Genomic DNA, 22,985 nt, shown 5'->3' with positions numbered 1-22,985 from the left:
AGGTGCGTGAGGGAATCACAGCAATGTCTGTTCAAGAATTTGCGGCAGGACATTTCAATATTTTGCTATAATGACACCTGGAAGTAAAAGACACATTCACTAGCCACAACGGACGTGATACTGGCATAGTAGCTAACAGAAATAAAATACAGACGCTCCCTCTGGAGACCATTTGTCATCCATACAGGCATGTGGCAGGCGTAAACACCATTTATCCACGTTATGAAACTCACAGAATCCGGATCTGTCTGTCTACTCAATTTTGAGTGTAATTCAGAATCCGGTGCTCAATTAATGATGATTGTTCTGTTACCCTCCAAACTGGAATATATCATTCACTCAGATCAGGCATATTTGATTTAAATACATCCTTCATTTATAATGACATTCATTATTTTTGATGAGCAATAGTTTTTATGGTTGATAGGCTTTAACTAAGACACACGGAGGCTGGTGTTTTCCTATTAATTCCCCAAATCACGGCATTCTGCACATTGGGGGTTTGCAACGCCACAAACAGAACATAATAAAATGCTCTCTTTGTCCAAATAAATCAACCGTTATTATCAACATGGTCTCACATGGGAGAAGCTCCTAATGTATTATACATACTAAAAGAATAGCAGAAAATTGCACCAAATTGCTTGAACCAGCCAAGAGGAGCCATTCACTGATTGAATGTTAAGTCTCGTGAAAATAAGATTAATGAGTAGCCAGAAGCACCCCAGGCCACAGCATGATGAGCTGCCTGTGAGCATTCATTGTTATAGGAAAAACATTCTGGAAGACCTCATGCCTCCTCCGAGAGCCCCGTTGGCCCTGAAAAAAAAAAGGCAAAGCAGTCGCCACATAATTCTAGCTAAATGAAAAAAAAAAGAAACGCGGTATAATCCTCTCTTTTGGCATTTTGACATTTAGACAGAGTGATTATTTTTAAATGAAACTCGAATACACCTCTCTTACCTGTATAATGTTCATTGCCTTGAGCAGCACAAGTCAGCAGTTGGGCCATGGAAGAGCCCACAGCCTTCGATGTGCTTCCCAAATCCTGTGCACACTTCTCCAACTGCGCGAACAGCGGGCCGCGCAAAAATCATCTCAATTAAACTGGGATGACCCCATTGCGTGGTTTCAACACTTTACATCTTTACAATACGACTTCAGTGGGCTCACCGATTCCCCGGGGAGTGGTTTGAGTTGGCTGTCAATGACGGACATCTTGGCATCCTGCAGCTCACATTTGAGTGTCTGAACCGTTTTGAGGGCTGAGTCAATCTCCAGTGGACCGCACGCTTCATGGGCCTTTAAAAAAATACACAGATGGAGCTGTTAGTTGCATGCAGCCCAACCAGCTAGGATGCCATCACGCAGGAAAAAGTTGAGCTTATTAGCGCTGGATGAGGTCAGGAGACTGAGCACATTGAAGTGGTGCTTGAGAACAATACGCCAACATCATGCTTGCATCAGTCAGGCGACTTTTTAAAAACACGTGTCGTGGATAGGTACCTTCTGGGTGGCTGTTCTGAGCTCTGCCAAGCAGGTTGCCAGATTCTTTGCACACTGACCCAGTTGCATAGCCGCAGCTTGGTCAGCCACCGTCGGAACGGCTGACTTCACGGACACCACCATTTTACTTCCAGGCTGAAGCAGAGCAGGACATCAATCACACATCATTACTGTAAGCATCGAAAGAGTGACTTTTCATGATGTCACTATGCAAAGGGGAAAATCAGACCTGCAAGAAACTCTGGCTAGCCATGATGAGGGCAAGCTGGGCTCCAAGCTCCTCGGGTTGGGCTTGGCTGCTTCTCATGCCTTGCACCAACTGAGGAATGCTATCTGCGACTGCCTGCATGAGCACACGGTGCATGATTGTTAGCTAAAGCATAAATTTCTCTTACACCAAGCAAAAAACAAAAACAAAACACAATTAGGTCTCCAAGTATCACAAATAAACAGGAATATCATGTTGTAGAAATATTCTTTGTATTTTCTCTGAGAGGCCGGCAATATAAGGTACACAGACAGTCCTCAAATAGGCCACGCTCAGCTTTTTAGCGCAGAGCAACTTCCCGGAGTCTTCACGGAGACTTCAGGGTTGTCTACCGCTGACGAAGCTTCTGTGAGAGAAGCGAAACGTCCTTTTTTGTTTTTTTTTTTTGTTTTGTTTTTTGTTTTTTGTTTTTTACCCACAGGTACAGATGACGACTGACAGAACCCTTTCTACGAAGTATCACTATAATGACCAACATTGAAATACAGCAGCGTAGTTGGCCAAACTATTTGTCAAATACGACACAGACACTGTATTCCTAAAGTTGAAACATTACACGGAAAAAGATGACATTTTCCAAGAATCAAATCCATATTTCATGAGACGAACTTCAAATTACACAAAAATGGAGTCATAATATTACGAGAGGGAAAAATATTTGTGGCAAAGTTGTCATGTTATGGGAAAAACAACACCCAAGGATTTACAGGAATGAAGTCAAAATCTAAAAATACTTTACGAGATTAAAAACACAATAACACAGGAATTATACAAATTCACAACATCAGAAGTGAAACGGCGGAAGTAACCAAAGCATGCCTATATAGTGTGTTCTACGGCAATTAAAAAAAAAAAAAAAAAAAACATGGGTTGGGTTTAGGCATCAAACTGACGGGGGGATTTTAACCGAACAAAAAGAAGGGTGACGTTCATACCTTGCAGCTGTGTACAAGCTGTTGGTGTGAGACTGTATTTTTGTTGGAAGCCGCGGCATTTTGCGCAGCTGCAATTGTTTGAGTAGCAGCCGCCGCCGCCTGCTTAGCAGCTATCTGCACAAGTGACACAAAGATTACTTGAGTTAATAGAAAATGAATGTTAACAGAAAAAGTGCCCCGTAAAGGGCTTCACACCGTGCTGTCATGTAAGCCGAAGCTGTTGTATCTAACTAAGCGACGCAGTCTCCCAAGAATTTAGTAGGAAATCTCCCAGACATGAGAGAGATCCATTTTCGACAAATACTGGGTGGTTAGATTTTCATCTGAAATCTTACTGAATACTCACGAGAACAGGCTAAAAAAAAAAACACCAAATGGAATTGAAATAAGTGTGTGCTGTCAAGCGTTTTGTTTCACAATATAATGAGCACTGCTTTTGTGCTGCAGTTTCCCTGTTCTTATATCTGCTTCTTAGTTCACATTAATTAGTTGTCACCAGCTTTGAAGTGATGACAGAATATGACATCCCACTCTGAGGTGATTTGGAGGCGAGCAGGCTTAATTTATTCACGGTATAACATTTACACACACACAAACACACACACACGGCTGAAACATATACATGGCACTTTCTTCATGCCGACACAAAGTGACCATTAGCACTGTGATGTACGACGCCTGATCGCTGGAGCAGAAGCGGTATAACTCATTAGGGGTGATCTGATGGCTCAACGCGGGTTTTGACAACCATAAAATATATTCTTGGCTGTTAATGTGAGGTTGAGGTTTTTGAGCTTGCGTCTTTTTGAGCCTGGAATTTTTCTATTGCAAGGACGGAGCATGTAGTGGGGGAAGACAGGCAAACAAGGAGATGCAAACATGCTGACACGTTTGACTCACCTCCAGCCTGCTGACTAGCTTTTTCTTTATTGCATTTTGAGCGGCGGCATTAGTGGCGACACGCAAACCCTCAGCTGCTTCTCGGAGCCTCTGCTGCTGGTCTTCATTCTCCGGGTAAGCAGCTGCCCCCTGAGGGGGCACATCCACATTTAAAATTAAGCTTTGGCTCCCTATATGACAGCTTGAATCAGACCCGGTCAATAAAAACAAACACGGTTATCACAGCGTCACAAGAGATGCTACCGTACGAGGTTGCTTTCTGATTGAAGGCCAATGATTTCCTATCCTCAGTCGTAACAGCAGGGATGTGGCAATTAATGCACTCGTTAAAAATGATCCATAAGCAGCATTTCTCCTGCCGGGGTGTCTCACTATGATAATATCCTGCTCAACAGGACCGGGAGCTGACTTGGGAGCCATGGATTCTGCACCCTTTTAAATGGGGGAAATATGATGGCAGGCGGTGTGTGTGCGCAGCTATGCCAAAAATATGCAGTCAATGAATGAAGGCAATACAGCAACTTCATTTAGCTCATATTTAACAGTGAATTCAATATAGCATTATGGGCCATAACATCATTAGAGAGAAAAAGGTTATTGTTTTTCATTAGATTTAAGATGATAATGTGAGCCGTGTTTTCATTAGGTAGCTATATTTGGAAATGAAATTAGAAACATGTAAAAGTGATGAAAATCGAATCATCAAGCAATAGTAAGAAAAAAAAAAAGAAAAAAACATTTTGTACCTTAGCTGCCTCCACCATTCTAGCTGTGGCGTCAGCTAGCAGTTTAGCTGCGGCTAATAGCTTCTTGGAGTTGTCAACATCCACTTCTGCCTCGGCGTCAGATCGCATGGCATTGACCAAGTCAGAGGTGGCTTGCGCTAGAACCCGGGCCTGGCGCACCATCTCACCTATTAGCACAAGAAAGGAAAAAAAGTCACATTTGTACCAAGTCACTGTCGGATAATAGTGGAAGTCAATCAAAATAAAATCGGTATTCATTCTTTATCTTATCACGACATTTTGGACAATTTTCTTAGTTTGGGAAAGGTCTTTTTCTGTTCCAGCAAGACTGTGCTCAACAAAAGAAATCAAGGGCCATAAATGCATGCTTGGATAAATTTGCGTGGAAGAACCCTGACTTCAAGTTAACAATCCTCTCGCTCAACATCAATGACCTCTGACATCACAATTTCTCTCCTGAATGTTTTTTTTTTTCATTTTTACATATAGCTGTCATTTTTACACTCATGGATACCGATTTGCTACAACAAACGAGTATGATCCCGCATTATTTTCCGGCACCGACCACCCCACCAATAATAAGGCTTATTCTACTCCAGTATATGGAAATGAGCACCTTTATTTGACAACGAGTGCACAGCTTTATGCTGATCTCATTAAATCGCATGTGAAACTGGAGTTGTGGCCAGGGTGCGCATGCACGCGTCTCCCCACACATGTGCTATAAAAAGCTATGTTTCCCAAACACCCACGTCCAGTCGGAAATCACTCACCCCCACTCCTTCGAGAGACGAGACGCCGGGATGTTTTACAGCCTACATGTACAGCCTTGGAGAATACAGATTGCTTGGTGGGTATAAATCACTGTTGATTTGTTGCCGGCAAAATGTCTTTGCCAAATAAATAAAGAAATAAAAGCTTTGTTCTTGAAGGTTAAGTGCACAGTAGTTTTATTTTATTTGTTTTAATGAAAAGTTTGGTACTGAACCCCAGAAAATTGGGTGTCTCGGAAATGCTTCTTTTTATGTGTTGACACCTATGCTGTGGGTTAATCCCAATTTCTACAAATGAATCACTTTTGGATACTCACCGGCATCGCCCATTGAAGTAAAAATATTTTCGGTGACATTCATGATGGTGTCAGTGGCCTGGTCGTAGCGTCCGATGGGCTCGCCGCAGCTGGCGTAGTGGCGGACGTGCTGCAGAAGGTCGCTGAGGGCCTGGCTCACCACGCCGGCCGCTGCGCCGACCTGCTTCAGCAGGTCGCCATCGTCGCTGGCTGAGCGGCAAGCTTTGACGCACGTCTCCACAGAGCGGTCCACCAGCTTCCCAGCTTCCACAAGCTGCTCCTGACATACGGGGGAGCTGATGGTTGGACTCACCACCTGCAAGAAGTCACAAGAATCTGAGAATGCGGTTTTGTTACAGCTGCAGCTGGTGCGAAATAAATAAAGATGGGATTGTAATATGACAATAACATCTTTTAAAAAATCTGGAATTACAAATTAAGACCACAGATGTTTTTTTTTTTTCTTTCGTGTGTTTAATAGTATCACTTTGTTCGTGAGAACGTAAATTACTTTCAGGTAGTGCATTTTTTGGGTTGTGCATGTGAAAAGGGGAACCCATAAACAAAAAATGCTTCTCATCCAGTATTATATTTTAAGATTTTCATCTGTTAATTTCTAAGAATATAATGACGCTAATAAAATTTGGCATGATGACTGGTGGCGATGACGTTAGTTCCGATCCAAAATCGGCTTGTTTGACTTTGGTGGAGTTCTGTGCGTTAAGCCGTTCTATTATGCATTAGGTGTACCATTCACAAGGGTTTTCATTTACAAAGGATGTCCTCTACCGACTTGGCTCCGCAACCCAACTACTTTCACATCATTACCTTGGTGCAGGCTACCAGCTGTGAGGTGGAAAGGGCACACTGAGTGGCGGCCGCAATCACGCGGTTCTGCAATATGGTGTCCTCGGCCACCTGGGCCACATTCTTGGCCTTCAGAACCAACATGGCAGCTGCATTGGCCACTGCCTTGGCCAAATTCATCAGGGTGTCCTGCAAAGTAAGAACCAATGTCCTTATAAAGGACGGTGTTAAAAAAAACTACTGGATCCCATTTATCTTTCTGAATATGACAAATAGCGCATTGTACTGATGTACAAGAGAAAGCACATTATCCTATCATTTACATCTCATTGCATGATACGGTCAATGCAAAAGAATGGAAACCAGTAGACCATAACGTTGTGTTGAAATGTTTGGGTTATTGCTCCATGACGCAAAACTACACGAAGTAATCATCTAAGAATAAAGCGCGGACCAATGACATAACCGTGCATTGACATAATGAGGTGAGTGAGGTCTTCATGTTTGGCCAGCATTGTCATAGGAACAAGGAGTGGGTGGGGTCCAACCTGGAACTTCTCATCAGTCTCTCCTTCCCCCATGTGACGGAGCAGGTCCCCGCTGGCTTGTCCGATACTTCCTGCTGCAGTCAGCACAGTCTGCCTGGACTGTGGGGGAGATGACATCACCACATTCAGTACGCCCCACTTGGGTGACACACACTAATGCTTCCAGACGTGATCGAGCACAATTTTCAGGTTTAAAATCATTAAGTCAATTTCAGAAGAAATTTCAAAGTCCCTGTAAAGTGAAAACACGTGAAAAAAATAAAACTTTAGAATCATGAAAAATCAAGCTGATGTTTCGCGAACACTGTACTGGCTGTCATGTCTTTTTAATTTTTTTCCCTCCCTTCCACCTTTCTCTGCATGATGCGCGTGCACTCATTGTGACCACGAGGCACTCTAAAGCGGCTATGCAAACGGACCATCCAAAGATGCATTTTCGGGATGTCGGCATAGCTAGCGAGCTAACTTCACATTGAAATAGCGCCATTTAACGCTGATATGCACTAAATAGCTGAAGTTCTTATCGAGTGGGTGCGGGGCGATTCATGCTGGACCTCAAGTGCAGCGCTCCAAAAACTAAACAAAGACTGAAATGGAGACAAAACAGTTTAACGCTGCATCTCGACAATTGAGCACCGCATACTTTACTTCTCAACTAGCAATTACCTTCAAACCTGCCTTCGAAACAAATCACCGAATTTACAGGGTCGCTCAAGAAAAGGTCAAGTTAAACGCTGCCCGTGGAAGTCACTACAATAACGAAAGGGCGGCACACCTCAGCGGCCGCAGGCTCAACAGCTCTGAGCAGATCTGACACCGCACCCGCCAGCATCCTGGCGGCACCCATGAGCTTGTGTCCGCTGCCTATCTCATCGTCCATTAAGGCGGCGAGCAGCTTGACGCCCTTCGACATTTCAGTCAGGTTGGAGGAGATAGTAGTGATGGCGCAACCAACCGCTGTGTAGTCAGTTTCCGTTGGCTCACCTGTGGAGGGAAGCGCGCCGCCACTGTGGTTCAATGTCAGACCGGTACATTGTGCAGAGCATATGTCATATGTTGTACCATCGCGCCACTTATTAGAGCTACCATTGGAGCAGTCGGTGACGTTTCTATTGAGATCACTAAATTGAGGGAGACACTGCCCGCGAAGGAGCAAATCTTCCATGTGGATGGTGGAGGAAGTGTCACCAAACAGATGGTGAGGTAAGATTAAGACCCAGCAAAAAAGGCTGGAATGGTGCCAAGCAACACAAGGAGCAATGAGACCCATTGCCTGATCTTTAGAGCAATAAAATTCACTGTTTCAATGAAGAAAAATCAGAAATGCTTCCTTGTTTAGAGGAAACTTTTGGGCCCGTCGTCACAGAAACTTCAATAGAATTATCGTTGGCTCTGGGTTTTTTTTTTTGCTTTGCCAGTTTTAAAAATCCTAAAGATGCCTTTTGGCCAAATCGTGTTTTTTCCCCCTTTCTTTTCAAGATTTAGCTCTATTAAATAAATAAATAAAAACAACAACAACAACAAATCAATTTTTATCTCACAAATACAACTGACTGATTGTCCAACTTGAGGAGGCAGGCTAATATCTTTCAAGATCATTTCCCCAAAACCTAACAAACAACTTGATGACTGGAGAGCTCTCTTTCAAAATCACATCTTCCGGGGCCATGAAGTTTTAGATCAACTACAGCTGCAAATAGGATAGCAATGATTCACATCAGGATCAATTAGTGGACAACAACAACAATGATGACAGTGTATTCACTGGCCCATATGAGTTATTTATTATGCAGCATGAAATGTTTTTTTTTTGTTTTAATTTTTCGCAATAATGTGCAATTCATAAAAACAAGATGACTATCACAATGATCAAATGCCGTATGAGTAACTGCACAATACTTTTTCATTTTAATCCTCCATAAGTGTGTGTAAATGTGTGTGCATGGATACCTCATTCTTGCATTTTCTATATTCTTCTGGACTTTTTACCTGCAGTGAGATTGACCACAGATGCCGTTCCAGCAGTGATGGCGTCAACCTGAGAGTGGATTTCATGTTTGGATTCATCCACTTTATTCTGAACCCAAACTCTGGATGCCTTTTAGTGGAACAAAAGGAAAGGGCGCTTTAGACACATTAGGAGACCCTGATCCCGTATAAATGCTGGCATGCGACTGAACATTTGTGGTTAATATCAGAATGCATTAAGAAGAGGGGAAAAAAAAGGGAAACCGAGTGAGTTTGAGGACATGATGGGATATTGCGCAATCAGGGGCAAAGCATTTTTCATCGAAAATGTACTAAGTGGACCCTTCATTACGCCCAACTGGTAATACATCTCATAAAAGGGTGCTATCAACAATTCAGCTTTTTTTTCTGAACAAAACCGGGTATTATTATTATTTGTAAAGGCAGATTTTTCTGCTACAGCTCTTCTATGGGATCTCATTACAATACACAGGTGGTCCTTCTTTTGTGGCCCGTGGGCATGTTGAGTATGAGGAGAGGACACACCAGGTCATGGCCGAGAGGAGGCAGATTATCGACATGTCCCAGGTCAGCCTGGGCTTGCTGCACGGCATTCATGCTGCTGTTGATTGTCCCCATCAGGGCCTGCTGGGCTAGATTCTGGCAACCAGGAAAAGAGATGTTTTGTGAAGAAAGCTCAATATGAGGACAGTAACATCTACAATGAAGAACACTTCTACTTGGCGTCCATTTTCCTTCGACTTTTTCTGTGTGCACAAAAGGAGAACAGTATGGCTTTTAAATTTTGCTCACATAGCTGAAGAAAGAAAACATGAACACTCAGTAGTGGCCATTGCTGCAGCAAGCACGCGCGCCGATTGCGCATCCCATCAAAACCCGCGTCAAAATCTGTGGCACACCTTAAAGTGTCCTTTTATGGCGGGCAGCCTAAGGCACACCTGTGCAATAACCATGCTGTCAGTAATGCAACCAGCATCTTGATATTTCACAACTGTGGTTTAGACAGATTGGCGAACATTATTTGAGAGAAATGGGTCTTTTGTTCCCATAGAAAAAGTCTTTGATGTTTGTTGTTTGCCAGTTCATCTCAAGAGAATGGAAGCAAAAAAAAAGTTTATATTTTTCTTTTCGTTTATCATGCACAAAAGAAAAATGAATCCTCAGTTTTCGTGTTTTTTTTTCCCCACTGATTTTTTTTTTCTTTGAAGGACGCAGACATGAAAATTGTACTGACAAAAAGCACATAGAATCTGAAATAACATAAGAAAACGCGCTTCTTTCCCAACCTGTATTGGGTAAAGGCATGTGATTACATTAAAAAAGATCTATTGGCAAAAACATTAGGCAAAAAAGTGACAAAAATGGATCCACAGATTCATTATTTAGCTTCGGGCATCTAGTGGAAAAGCATTGAATTGTTTTGCGTGGCACTACATAGTCAGTAGATTCTGCTCTTTCATTACTGGATCTTGCTTGTGCTGCTTCTGATACTGTTAATCGCCACATACTATTGGACGGGCTGAATAATTGAAAAAGATACACTGTTTGGAGGAAATGGATCTTCTTTGGACCAAATTAGTGGCACTGGATATATCATTTCCTGCGGCACACCTGATGACACTAATGTGCCCAGCCTCACTGGTTGGGAATCACTGGCGGCATTTATCTGAGGCACTTAATGACCTTAATGGTAAATTATTATGGACTCACCAGCGGTGGCATGTGTCCTCTGTGCATCTGTCCAGTGGTGATTTGTTGTTGGGCAGAGGGCATGGTGCCTACATTGAAAGTGTCAGAGTTGCTAGCGGACCCTGAGCGAATTATACCTGGTAGGGCTACTGAGCCATGCTCCACTCGACCCACCCGGTTGAACTGTTGCTGTAAAATTGTGGACCTTGAGACAAGAGGAGAGAGATGAGAGAGCGGAAAGTGGTGAACATAATAAATACAGACACTACATCATGGCTGCAGGGAATAAACATTCGGCATTCTGATCAACTGAGCAGTTTTTGGGCATCAACCCTTTCAGGGACAGCAGCTACTACAGTGGACCGATTATCGTGTTATCAGGTTACAGGGTGCATGAAAGGGGTAAAATGGAATTTTCAGCACCAAGTAACCCTTAGTTTTTGAAAGGTTGTGATACCCTGCGAATATATTCAACGATGACAATAACTGCATATAAAGAGAGTGTCAAATTGTTGCACTCCAACCGGTGTTAGTTTTCAGTCATGCTTGCTCGATGGAGTCATTGTTTTGGCAAACGCGGAATGTAATGTCATCAAACAAGCTGTCACATAAATGCCGTCCTGTCGGAGGGCAACAACTGAAACGCGGGCTGAAAGCCCTTCTTGTAAACACTTCATCTGTAATTAAAACAATGCTTACACAAATGTACTGTTGCCATGGCGAGTAAGCATATTCAGATAAATTATTTTAGCACAAAAAAAAAAAAAAAAAAAACGAACAAAGTTCTCCTCCTTGGCACAAATTATGACTGTTGCATAAATTTTGGGGGGCAGAGAGAGAAACAGCAATTTGTTTGGGAGTGAGAACATCGAGTCAACTGGCCCGAACGCAGCAGGGGCACGATGTCCAATTGTACCGGAGAACCCTGTGGATTTCTGGTGAATACAAATTTCCAGTGTGTGCGTGTGTGTGTGTGTGTGTGTGTGTGTTTTGGTGAGGGATGTGATTGAGCGCAAAACAAGCATTGCATTAGTTTCCATCAGTCAGCAGGGCACATGGGAAAACTGGGAGAAGCAGCAACCAGCTGGGAAATGAAAATGACTGCATAAATCTATTTCCAAGACGTGATGTCTTAACCTTTGTGATATCGTAAGCTCCAAATGGTGACATTTTTCTTGCGATGAAAAATAAGAACGGCGGCTCGTGCAATTACTTCGCGGGGATGTTGGGATTTTCTTCAATCGCACTCAAATACTACAAAGAAATAAAATAAATAAATACTACAGCCATACACGATCAACACAAAAGTGTTGAGACACTCAAACCCTCCAGAATAAATACTCTTCTAAATTTTTGGAAATAGTTTGGGAAGACCTTCAAAATATTTTTGTGGAGGAACTGACGAATCTCACAGGGTGGACAATGTGGGACCGAATGTGGACGCGACTCTATATTTACTTCCATTTTCATAGACTAGCCGAATAATTTGGTCCACATAGTGTAGCAATGCTGGAAACGGATGCCAGTCACACGGAGACAACAAAAATCAATGAAAGAGAAATGTCTCTTACTTCTTAGGGGAAACAGATTCCTCCAACATGGTGGCCTCCTCATCTCCCTCAAGGCCAAAGCGATCCTTACTCTGCTTCTGTGAGCCAAAGGAGGCCGCAGAAAATGATGTTGAGCAAAATGTAAAGTAAAAGCAGGTCCTATGGATTAAAACACCAGTAGATTTTGGGCTTGCCTTTTTCAGAATGATGTCAATATATCCGGCAATGAGTTGGGATATTTGTTCTCCCTCTGTAGTCTGGACAGAGTAATAACTCTCCTGGTACTCACCAAAATCCTTTCGGGCAAAACAGAGATTAAAGGCCAGTCAAACGGTAATTGAATCGGAACATTTGAATGTCGACCAAATATTTCTTGCGCATTCCATATAACGCCACCCTTGAAGCAGGCTCGCAGATAAATAATAGATACATTAAAGCCTTCATTATTGCAGCTCTAAACCAAAGGAAAATCAAGCAGGCTTTGATGTATGTGATATAGGACTTGGGGGGGGGGGGAATAGCAAAACTACTGATGTAATCCACACCCACTAAAAAACTTTGAAAAATAAAAAAGAAACAGATTCATCCACATGCCATGCATTTTGCACAAAAAACGGGGAAGATGTGGAGGAAAAAAACAAACAAAAAACAAGCTTTAAAATAAAAAAATTTGAAAAAAATAATTGACAAAAATCTGTGAATATGCAAATCCGTCAATGTCAAATATGCGGGTTTCCGCTGTAGAGCTGATTAAAAATAAGAAGCGCTGAATCTAAAAATTGCTGCCTAAAAAGTCCAAAAACACGGTATGATATGAGTCTCCCTCTTCTGGATGTGCTATGGTTGGCACATCTCGACATCTCTTTCAACGAGCAACTCTTTCAAATATGGAGGGAAAAAAAACAGGCTATTCTCTTGCTAGCTGATAAAACAAAAAGAAAAAAAAAAGTTTTTTTGGGGGGCGGGGTGGGAGGATGGGGGGGTGGGGAATAAATAATACATCGAAAGTCTGCACAATCCTCCCAAGGCATCAATTGTTCTTTTTGATGAATTAGCCAGCCAGTAGATGTTGTCTGAACAATTTAAAGAAACCTCAACGTGCTGTAAACGATCGCAAAGGTTGAATTTGAGATTCATTCACATCTCACGCGAATCTGAGCATGGAATGTAGATTAGGTGCACGGGATTAGAAAACGGGAACATGAGTTTGTGCCGCAGATGCGATGTTGAGAGTCCAACATTACCAGGGTGAAGCTCTTAGGGGAGGCGGCCCATCTTTTGACCGTCGTCAGGGGCCACTCCTGCACCACATCTTTCGTCTTCTCATCTACTCGCATCACAGACTCTTTGGTTATCCCCAGCAGGCGTGGGACCAACTTATTTTTACCCTTCATCTTTTCCTGTCGGATAGGGGAAAAAAAAAAACATCACATCATATTCATGCCGGTGCTAAACACCTCCACAAGATGATTCATTTGAGATGTAGACGGCATGTTAATACACATGCTGCGCCGGTAGCGTTCTGCCCCCCCGACGGAGCGGAAGGGTAGCTGTGAACTGACCCAGCAGATTTCAGTCTTATTTAACTGCTGCTTTATCGAGCAGGGTCTCCACAGGCTTTAGTCACTGTCAGCGCTGCAGCATTGCGCTTCAGCCGGCACTCTGCCTGAGCAGCCCCACTGACTCCCCTGCCCACTGGAAATTCATTATATTGGAGCTCATTTCGCGGGGGCAACAGACATCCACTGCAGACCTCCTTCAAGGCTTTAACGTTTCAGTGAATGGCTCTCATTTTGGATCTCAACAGCCAAAAGAGGGAGGTTTCATACAGACGTTTTTTTTTTTTTTTTTGCAAGAGTTGCAGGAAAACAAAAATGCAAAGATTCACCATTAAACCTTTCATGTACCTTGTAACCTGATAATATGATAAACTGTCCACTGTAGTAACCATTGTCCCTGGAAGGGTTAAAAACAAATGTAGTCGGCAATATAGCCTAGTAGGAATCCTCCAATGTGACTTAGCACTCAGCTTTGAACCACAAATGAAATTGTTACCTTTCTTTTAAATGACAACTCCTGTCCACTGTGTAAAATGACACTGTTGCAAACACACTGAATTTGCAAGTGAGTCAAATAAAACCGTAAGGTGTTAAACATGTTAGAAGAGTGTTAATTAAAATCATTGTCAATCACTAAGTCTGGCTCAGGCACAAGTGAAACGTGGTTTGGCAATACAGCTGCTGGCACAGCATACGCACAGCCAATTCTGTCAAATTGGATGCATGACAGGTGTAGAGTTATTTTTTTTATTTTTTTTTTGCAATTGTTAGCAAGAAAGATTATTTATTCATATTGCATCCATTTTCCGAATTCACCCCAAAGAGATCAATGGGATCAATGTGGCATAATACCAGCGATTCATTCAAAGAAAAAAAACAAAAAAAAAAAAAAACCAAGAAACAACAAAACTAAGATAACAAACGAAATGGGCAGAACCAGTCATTGAAGAAAAATATCGCGCTCGGCAGAGATAATTAGCGTGCTGTGATAGAGGCACTTTTAAGAAAGGTCAGGGTAATCAATTTTTATTGCACTCTTAAAAAAAAAAAAAAAGAGTTGTGAGAAAAGCAAAAAGGCACTTCATGGGAAAGCCTCAAGGTCAACGACTCAACAAAACCCAGAAACTTAATGTCCATGATATTATCATAAACAGGTTTGTTCAAAGCATTTCACTCACTCAAGCCCTGATTCAATGTGATTTTCCGATTTTCAGTTCCTGATTTCGATTCCAATTGATTTTTATTTTATTTTTTTTAATAAACAAAATGACTCCTTTTCACATCTGCATTTTGTCTTTGTTACAAAGAGTATGTTTTTGTAACTTTACCAAAAAAAAAAAAAATAATAATAATAATATTGACTGTTTCACTACATTTTTATCTTATCGGTATTTTGTTGCTTTTGTTTTGTTAGTACCAGAACTAAACATGAAAATAAATAAATGTACGATATAAGTGACTGTAGTGCGTTGACCTCACAGTGCAGAGGTACCGGGTTCGATTCCAGCTCCGGCCTTCCTGTGTGGAGTGTGCATGTTCTCCCCGTGCCTGCGTGGGTTTTCTCCGGGTACTCCAGTTTCCTCCCACGTTCTTTTCAATTCATTATGACATCCCTAATTCAATTTACATGAGTGTCAATGTCCATTTTCTATTGACGCAGGAAGTCTGATTTCTTTCTTTCCTTAAGTGGGCAGTTGTCACAAAATGGGGAACTTTGGTCAAGGTTTTCAAACATGCGCGTGCAGGAAATCCCAATCTAGGGGGATTTCATTTTGCGCTGAGACTCACAAACACACACACACCGCTTGTGCACACTATTTTCACATCCGTGATGTTTACGGCCAAAGAGCTCCTGCCAAACAAAAGCCTGTGGTGATTAAAGACTGACAGAAGATAAATGGAAGATTAAATAAACTCTCAGCCGCCATGTCAACAAACCCAGGTGTGTGCTTGAGCCTCTGTTCGCAACAGCAGCAGAGTGCAGTTGCTCTGAATTATTTAGCGGCGCTTCGAATCCTCCATCACTACGTTTCCTCATCGAACACAGAAAAGCGCTTGTGCATTTCGACGCGCGCGCCATTACGTATAGGCAAAGCAAATCTGAACCTTGTGATGTGCTTCAACTACGGGGCCAAAAGTGCAATTTAACGTCCATTACGACGAGCTGCAATCCAATACTGCTACTTCCCTCAAAGTTCATGAAAGAGGCCGAGGGCAGCAAGTTTTTATGATACCCGCGGGTGCAACTTGATTATGGTCTCACGCAACACTGCCACAAACCACAAAATAACAGAACTGCTACCGTCACAAGCCGATCAGAGTACGGACTAATGCACAGCTCATTAAGCTTGTCATTAGTTTTAATAAGCCTGTAATGTTTCGGATGAGCGTCGACACATTTTTTTCCCACATGAAATATACACTTTATAACATTTTCGATCATAAATGCCGCTTCTTGACATCTTGCTCTGGGCAAAAGTGCAAGGAAGATAGTTTCGCTTTCATTCATCCACTTTATATAACGCTTGTCCTTGATAGGTGATTTGGTGTCCATTCCGGCTTACTTTGGGCTTACTTTGTGGAGTGACCAAAGAGCCATACATTACATCTTGGTGCCTGGCTTCTTGGGGTTGAACTGACAAGTCAACTACTTTATTCCGCATTGATTAGAGCTCCAAGATGATTAATGGGCAATCGCGGATTTTGGCATTAACAACATGGATGCTTTGCTGATGGGAACAGGTGGTGGGGTTACGCAGAGAACTAGCGACAGTGTCTTAAGCCTGTGGAAAGAGTTGACTAAAAATGAAATTAACATGTCAGATGTAAAATACTATTATGCTAGTCTACCCTAGCTATCCGATAAAAAGTCGTAAGTCCTCAGCTGTCAATAATTTCACCAAATTGCCTCCTGTAACAGTGACTTTTCCTCCTTCCACTAGCCCATCCCCCCGTGACTCACTCATCCAATCCCAACTCAAAGACACCTTCATGGTCCTACAGACAGTGAGATCTTGTAAAACGTTCAATTTTTACGAACAGACTTGTTTCAGTATAGACTGCAGGAGGTACATTGAATAATACTGAATAATATCTCATCAATATTCAAGTGCAGAGTGACTCGCAAAACAACCTGTGAAAGACAATATTTGTGAAACCATTCGGTCATTTATGTTTCAATTGCAATTACAGGACATGACTTTTTAATCTACATTCAAACAAACAAAAAAAGTATCCGTATGTTACACTGTGTGCTTTAAGGGCTTAGTGTACAGCATTAGGTCCTTACCTTCACCAGGAAAAAGGACACTCCATATGTTTGCAATGATCTGGCCAGTTTTACATATTTCACTTTTGCTTCTATCTCTGTCATCTCTCCACAGTTTTTATGATCCTGCGCACAGAAGATTAAAAAACATTCTCCAGCATCCAAATAATTAAAAAAAAAAAAAAAAAATTCAAATCAGAGATTCAAGTAAACTTTTGTGGATCTTTTTTTTTTTTTTTGGTTACTCCGAATCTGCCTTTGCTTTTCTCTAGCACATCAGCTTTTAGCTTTTCATTAGAAAACCCCCAAAACAAAACAAAAAAACCCACAACAGCAGCAACAATAAAAAAAATAATAAAATTAACTAACTAATAATAATAATAATAATAATAATAATAATAATAATAATAATAATCAAGTAAGATGTGGTACAGTAATATATTCAGTAATATTTATGGTTTGAGGGTTAGGTTCAGCAACAGGTGGCTTTTTTTTTTATTTCAATTAAAAGACAGTCAAATCTGCACTGCAAACTTTTATAGGTCAAATTTAAAAAGCAAAAATGAAAATATCTCAAAAACATGACCAGCGACAAAAATACGTTAAAGGACATCAAAAGTCATCTCTAATTAAAATGTACTGCTGACTAGTATTTGTTGTTTGCAGTTCAAACACACTGTCAACATATAACAACTCTATTTTAACCGTTGTCCAATGAGCAATACTGCCGATACGACCACTAAACGATGTAGCGTATACGTACTTGGAATACTTTTTTCTCTGACCCTCTTTGCTTGATGTATTCTTTCGGCAAGAATTCCTTCAGGCTATGGAGAGAAATGACATTTTCACATGTTTGCTGTTGTTGACCGACAGGCATTCCCCCTCTCGATGAGCATAGCTCAACATATGAGGTCATTCTTGCTCTCCTGCCTCGAGAGTCGAAAACAGTTGTAACAGCTGATACCCCCTGGAGTTTTCCAGGAGGGGAAATAACATGGAATGGCGATGGAAAACATCATCTTACATGCACAGCTGGAAAGTGAATATTTAAAAGTAGTACTAGCGTCCAGAACCATTGGAGCTAATGCATCTGAGTACAAAACGCTTACTCGAGAAATCCAGGCTTGTGTTTGTGCTCCACGTGGGGTCCAAACTGGATCTGAGCCTGGATCCCTGCAAACTCACAGGCTTTATCAAAGGAGACAGGGTGGGATCCATTCAATATGTCATCCCTGGCCTGGAGGAGAGACGAGGAAAAGGAAGGAAAAGTAGTAAAGAGCATACCGCCACAAAGGCAAAAGATTGGATTCCAAATGCGCAATGTGCACTTGATCAAACAGTATGTCTTGAATGTCCTCCTGGCACAAAAGTCAGATGATTTGGTTTCATCTGCTTATCACGGCACATTACATACTGAACATGGACACGAAATTACACACACATCAGGCTTTCACAGCATCCTCCCTTCACTGCATTGCGTAATGACCATTAATGAAACCGAATCCATTTTACAACTGTGTTTTTCCATTAGGCAAAAAGGTGCATTTCAAAATTCCGGTGTCTATTTAGCCAGGCTGTCAACATGACAATAAAGGCGGCTAGAAAGGGTGAAGCTTTTGTTGACATCCTTGAAAGGGTTTTGTGTGAGTGCGTATGTTGGATGTTCTCTCCAGAGGCGAGCCAGCTTTCTCTCTTGCTTTCTAGTTTAGTGCTGCAAAATTAATGCTTCAGAAGATGAGAGCATTGCAGATGTGAGAAAGAGGCCCCATCAGTGCTTTTAGTATCGGCAAGCCGACTGTATGCGCACAGAGCTCCGGCTTGACTCATTCTTATGTCTCATTACTTAAGTGAACAATTAGTTGGCGGCTTACACGACTGTAATGAGGACAACAATCTCCTGCACTTGTGCTCATGAGTCCTTTCCCCGGTGCGGTGCACAGTGGAGCGCATAAGCTCTTGTAGACTGGGATGTTCGAAAATTAGCCCTCACGCATGCCATCATCTGCGACGCGCTCGCCTGTACAATGTTGTGTGTGTGTGTGTGTGTGTGTGTGTGTGTGTGTGTGTGTGTGTGTGTGTGTGTGTAACAGTGAAAACAAGGGGAAGACACAGTTTAATGTTTGCATGAATAGGGCTGTACAATTAATCAAATTCAAATCCACATCGGAAAGGCTACAATTTGGGCAAAAAACAAAATCTATGCCTCGATTCGGTTGGTCTGTAGTCTTTACTTTTAAATACTGTATACACGTGTAATTTATTTAGTTTTTTTATCTCGTGTCTTGATAAGTGCAATGCTTAAGAAGTGCAGTCCAGTTCATTTGCATTATTGTTGTAATCTGATTTATGATTTACTGATTTATTTTGACACCACCCTTGTTTGGTTGAATTTCACAACGTTGCGGTCGCGAATGGTTAAAAGTCAAAGTGCTGAATAAGTTAACGATTCTAAAAATCATATTTGGTAAAAATAATGACATGATAAGTCGCAATCGCAATATTGAGGGAAAAATAAGTGCAATTCGATTCTTTTTCCACATTGTTCGGATGTTGCATTGTCAACTATGCAAAATCTAACACTCAGCAAAATTAAAATCAATTGTGATTGTCGTGCTAAAGTGTAGAGCTAAAATACATTTGATCATATCAAAAAGTGTTATTTTGAGCACCTTAATCAGCTACAACTATTTCGGAAAACGTCAGTGGTAATCCAGTATGACAGAGTATTGTATTGGATTTCATTAGAAGGAGAAGAAACTACACCAAGTTAACATTTAACTCTTTGTAGATGTGCTATTTCAACAAAAAAGCATGTTATGGCATTGTTTGTGTTCCAAATATTTGCTTTGAAGCGTTACAACGCACCATATAGATGCTATTCATTCGCCCATTGTTGATGCTTCCCTTTACATGCTAGCAATAAGCTAGCATGCTAATGGCAACATTATGTGGTTATTGTAAATACACAACATGTAATGTGTTTTGTATTGAGTTTAGTTTGACAGTAAACTTTAACTGGGAACAGCATTCAATTGCTTGAAGCTTCTTTTTGTTTAAGATGAGTTCACAATGTCAAACTGTTGCTTTGTTGTCAAGTGAATTCAGTCACTACACACTGCTCGTTTTCACTTGTATCTGAAGGGGTAACAGTGGCAGACTCAATCCTAAATTGGAATATGTGACTGATGAAGATATTCCAAACCAGATCAGAATTCTCTCTTGGCAGATGTGGAAAGTGATAGACCGCTCTGGTTGTATGGCTTTTGACCCGAGCTTGACAAAAAGAAGTGTCGTATGTAGCACGAGACGTCACAAACTGTGACGCAAAACAGCCTGAGGTCACCCGGCCCACTGTGGCCCAGCACGGTGGTGGACAAATATAGAAATGCTGAAACAGGGATACCCGAAGCAACTGACAGCAGTGCTCACTAAGCATACTTGCTAATGCAGTAAATAAGCATGTAAAATACTTAAATATTTAGATTTTGAAGTGCATATACAATAGTTTGAAATTCCTTTTTATGTTCTTCTATGTAGCAGTAAAGCACCTTGTATACAAATTGTACTCTCCACATAAACTTGCCCTGCCTATACACTGTATTGATATGCCTATATATTTCTGTACAAGTGAAAAAAAAAAAGGATTTGTTTAGCTATTATTTCATTCCTTGTTAAACTCTCCTCAAGCACTACAGGAGAATGGTAACGATACAAAAGAGTACCAGGGCCACAGTGAAAGGAAAAACAAATAGTAACATTGAAAGAAAGATGTTCTTTTCTACAAGTATCCCTTAACACACGTTTGGAACATTAAATGATGAACTGTGGAAAAAGAAGTTATTGTTAGCTGACAAATTCCAGCAGTAATTCCTCATCTGGCCCAGCTTTTCTAATAAAAGATCTTGTCACTACCAGTCTGTTTTGGGAATTGGCTAAAATTAGGCAATAGAGTGGAAGCTGCAGTGTAGTACTATTGGGTGAAGTTATTACCATGGTGGCTTATTCTGTTCTCAACGCAAACATATGACAGAGAGGGAGTGGTTGTGTAGGAGAAGGAATGAGGCCTATGCTGGCAATGTGTCCGATGTGTGCTGACACTGGACAGAACGAAACATCTTAGCTAATCATTGAGTCATCACAATGGCAAGGCAGAAAAAAAAAAAAAAAAAAAAACACCAACCCAAATTTGGAATCTTGATGTCAAGGGGAGAAAACGGAGGGAGTGATTGCTTGGAAATTGTGTCCAAAAAAATGGGTGCAGCAAAGAAAAGAATCACAGTCATGGAAGCCTGGGGTTGGTTAGTTACACTTGGATAATGATCTCTCTTCTGGGTCTTTCTGGCATTTTTAACACGATGTGAAATTACAGCCTCTCCGATGTGAAGAGCCGACGCAATCTGCCAGAGTGTGTAACAATCAGAGTGTGATGTAGACAATGAGGCAGAGATAAATGGAGAAGGGCAACTATGAGGCAGGGGGCAGGAGGCGGGGTTGTTGTTATGAGAGGAAATATGACTCTGCGTTCGGAGCGTGATCTACACAGCGCAGTGGTGTGTGTGTGTGTGTGTGTGTGTGTGTGTGTGTGTGTGTGTGTGTGTGTGTGTGTGTGTGTGTGTGTGTGTGTGCCAGAGTGGGGATATGTGTGATTATGCCAGAATGTGTGGGAGATAGAGAGGGAGTGGACACATGAAGTGAAAGGGAAGGAAGCGGAGGGTAAGAAAAATATTGAGACAAAAACATGAGAAAGAGAGATGCGAACAGCAGGCAAGCTAGCTGAATGAATATATATGAACTAACGCCTTTGGTTTTCTTCCCTTCAGTTTCACAATCATGCTAATGATGTTGACGTGGACATTTAACTTGTTTAAGGGAAGGCTCAATAATTGTCATGACACAGACTTGGAAGTAGTAAACTGCATCTGTGTCTTTGCTATGACATCACTTGATTACCTGTTACCAGAGCATAAAATAGCAGTGAACAAGCCAGTACACATCTCATCTTATGTTAGCGCTAGCATATTTGCTTATATTATTGCATGTTGCGTAGGCTACATTGTAGCTAAAAGTCATGACAGTATTTATTTATGGCCATATGTTTCGGACAATAAATCACTTTTTCATAGTTTGGCTCGTCCTGCTACTTATATTCACGTGCAACTCGAAAAATCAGAGCTCGACAAGCATCCAAAATCCCGGGTCCCTCATCGTGTTTATGGCAGCGAACGAATTCCGTTTGGATTTGAAACGTCCACTTTTAAGTACGTAAAACGGTTTCTTTTTAGTTTAAAAGGGCTGACCTTAGCTAGAATCCTGTCAAAGCACCAAAAGTATTTTCCAACCACCAAAATTAAAAGTCGAAGAGAGCAATTTTTTTTCAGCCAGCTTGCCGTGTCAGATTGTGTTCAACCTCAGACGTTTCATACAATAGATTGAGTGGCTTAGCTTCTTTTGCTTTTATTGGTAAACTTTCATTGACTGCTGTTCTATTGATGACATTTGCACAAAAGCAAGGAAAGCTGTGGAGCAACAAAAGAAAAAAAAAAAGAAAGGAAAACAATGCTCTTCACAACTACAGGCTGTACTTTCACTTTACTTTCAAGCAGAAGCGTTTTTTCCGAGTCCTTTAAAATTGTGCGTTGCAACTATTTGTTCCATGCATGAGTGTCTGCTGCTTTGTGTCAGTGGGATACTCTCCCCGGAGAGGAGAAGCTAATGGGAGTGTGGTGATGTGAGCAGAGTGCAAACACTGATGAGTAGCTAACAGCCCTCAGGGAACCCTTCAGTGACTGCAGGGCGCCCGCCATTTATAAGCAGTTAGGTCGAACCCGCACTTCTAGAAGAATAGAAAAAGAAATACAAAAAAGGAGTAGACTAACTTAGGAAGCTTAACTTTATCCTCCAAGATTGTCTTCTCAGGCATCCACAAATAACAGTATATCTTCCCACAAGATATATTAAACAGTCCATCACACTGTCTGGCAACTTTATTTTCTCATCTGCCCATGTGGTACTCCTAACTGTCTATTTCACCGTTAATGCGCTGCTGGGTTAAACTGTCCTCTCTCATGGCGTGTTGTTATTAAACCACATGGGCTATAAATGGTATAGTTTCTCTTTGACTGGAGTTACGCGGTGGGGCTTAATGCCC

At 41.6% G+C, this 22,985-nt stretch overlaps 1 protein-coding gene across 5 annotated transcripts in view; it reads right to left on the bottom strand.

The window, feature by feature from the left end:
- The window catches only part of tln2b (talin 2b), an 84,759-nt gene that overhangs the window by 26,941 nt on the left and 34,833 nt on the right, over positions 1 to 22,985 (bottom strand). For all 5 annotated transcript variants that reach the window (XM_019875967.1, XM_019875968.1, XM_019875964.1 and 2 more), the window contains 20 exons: positions 17,947 to 18,074; positions 17,598 to 17,661; positions 16,856 to 16,960; positions 13,252 to 13,407; positions 12,202 to 12,303; positions 12,029 to 12,105; positions 10,479 to 10,662; positions 9,294 to 9,407; positions 8,769 to 8,877; positions 7,555 to 7,763; positions 6,780 to 6,878; positions 6,253 to 6,420; positions 5,446 to 5,740; positions 4,356 to 4,522; positions 3,610 to 3,738; positions 2,710 to 2,823; positions 1,736 to 1,849; positions 1,507 to 1,641; positions 1,174 to 1,302; positions 964 to 1,066 (listed from right to left, as the gene is read on the bottom strand). In XM_019875967.1, the coding sequence (XP_019731526.1) occupies positions 964 to 1,066; positions 1,174 to 1,302; positions 1,507 to 1,641; positions 1,736 to 1,849; positions 2,710 to 2,823; positions 3,610 to 3,738; positions 4,356 to 4,522; positions 5,446 to 5,740; positions 6,253 to 6,420; positions 6,780 to 6,878; positions 7,555 to 7,763; positions 8,769 to 8,877; positions 9,294 to 9,407; positions 10,479 to 10,662; positions 12,029 to 12,105; positions 12,202 to 12,303; positions 13,252 to 13,407; positions 16,856 to 16,960; positions 17,598 to 17,661; positions 17,947 to 18,074 (2,701 nt within the window). The remainder of the gene's footprint in view (positions 1 to 963; positions 1,067 to 1,173; positions 1,303 to 1,506; positions 1,642 to 1,735; positions 1,850 to 2,709; positions 2,824 to 3,609; positions 3,739 to 4,355; positions 4,523 to 5,445; positions 5,741 to 6,252; positions 6,421 to 6,779; positions 6,879 to 7,554; positions 7,764 to 8,768; positions 8,878 to 9,293; positions 9,408 to 10,478; positions 10,663 to 12,028; positions 12,106 to 12,201; positions 12,304 to 13,251; positions 13,408 to 16,855; positions 16,961 to 17,597; positions 17,662 to 17,946; positions 18,075 to 22,985) is intronic.

Source organism: Hippocampus comes, unplaced genomic scaffold (assembly GCF_001891065.2).
Source record: "Hippocampus comes isolate QL1 unplaced genomic scaffold, H_comes_QL1_v1.1 scaffold142, whole genome shotgun sequence".
NCBI lineage: Eukaryota > Metazoa > Chordata > Actinopteri > Syngnathiformes > Syngnathidae > Hippocampus > Hippocampus comes.
This window is presented reverse-complemented; position numbering and strand designations above follow the sequence as displayed.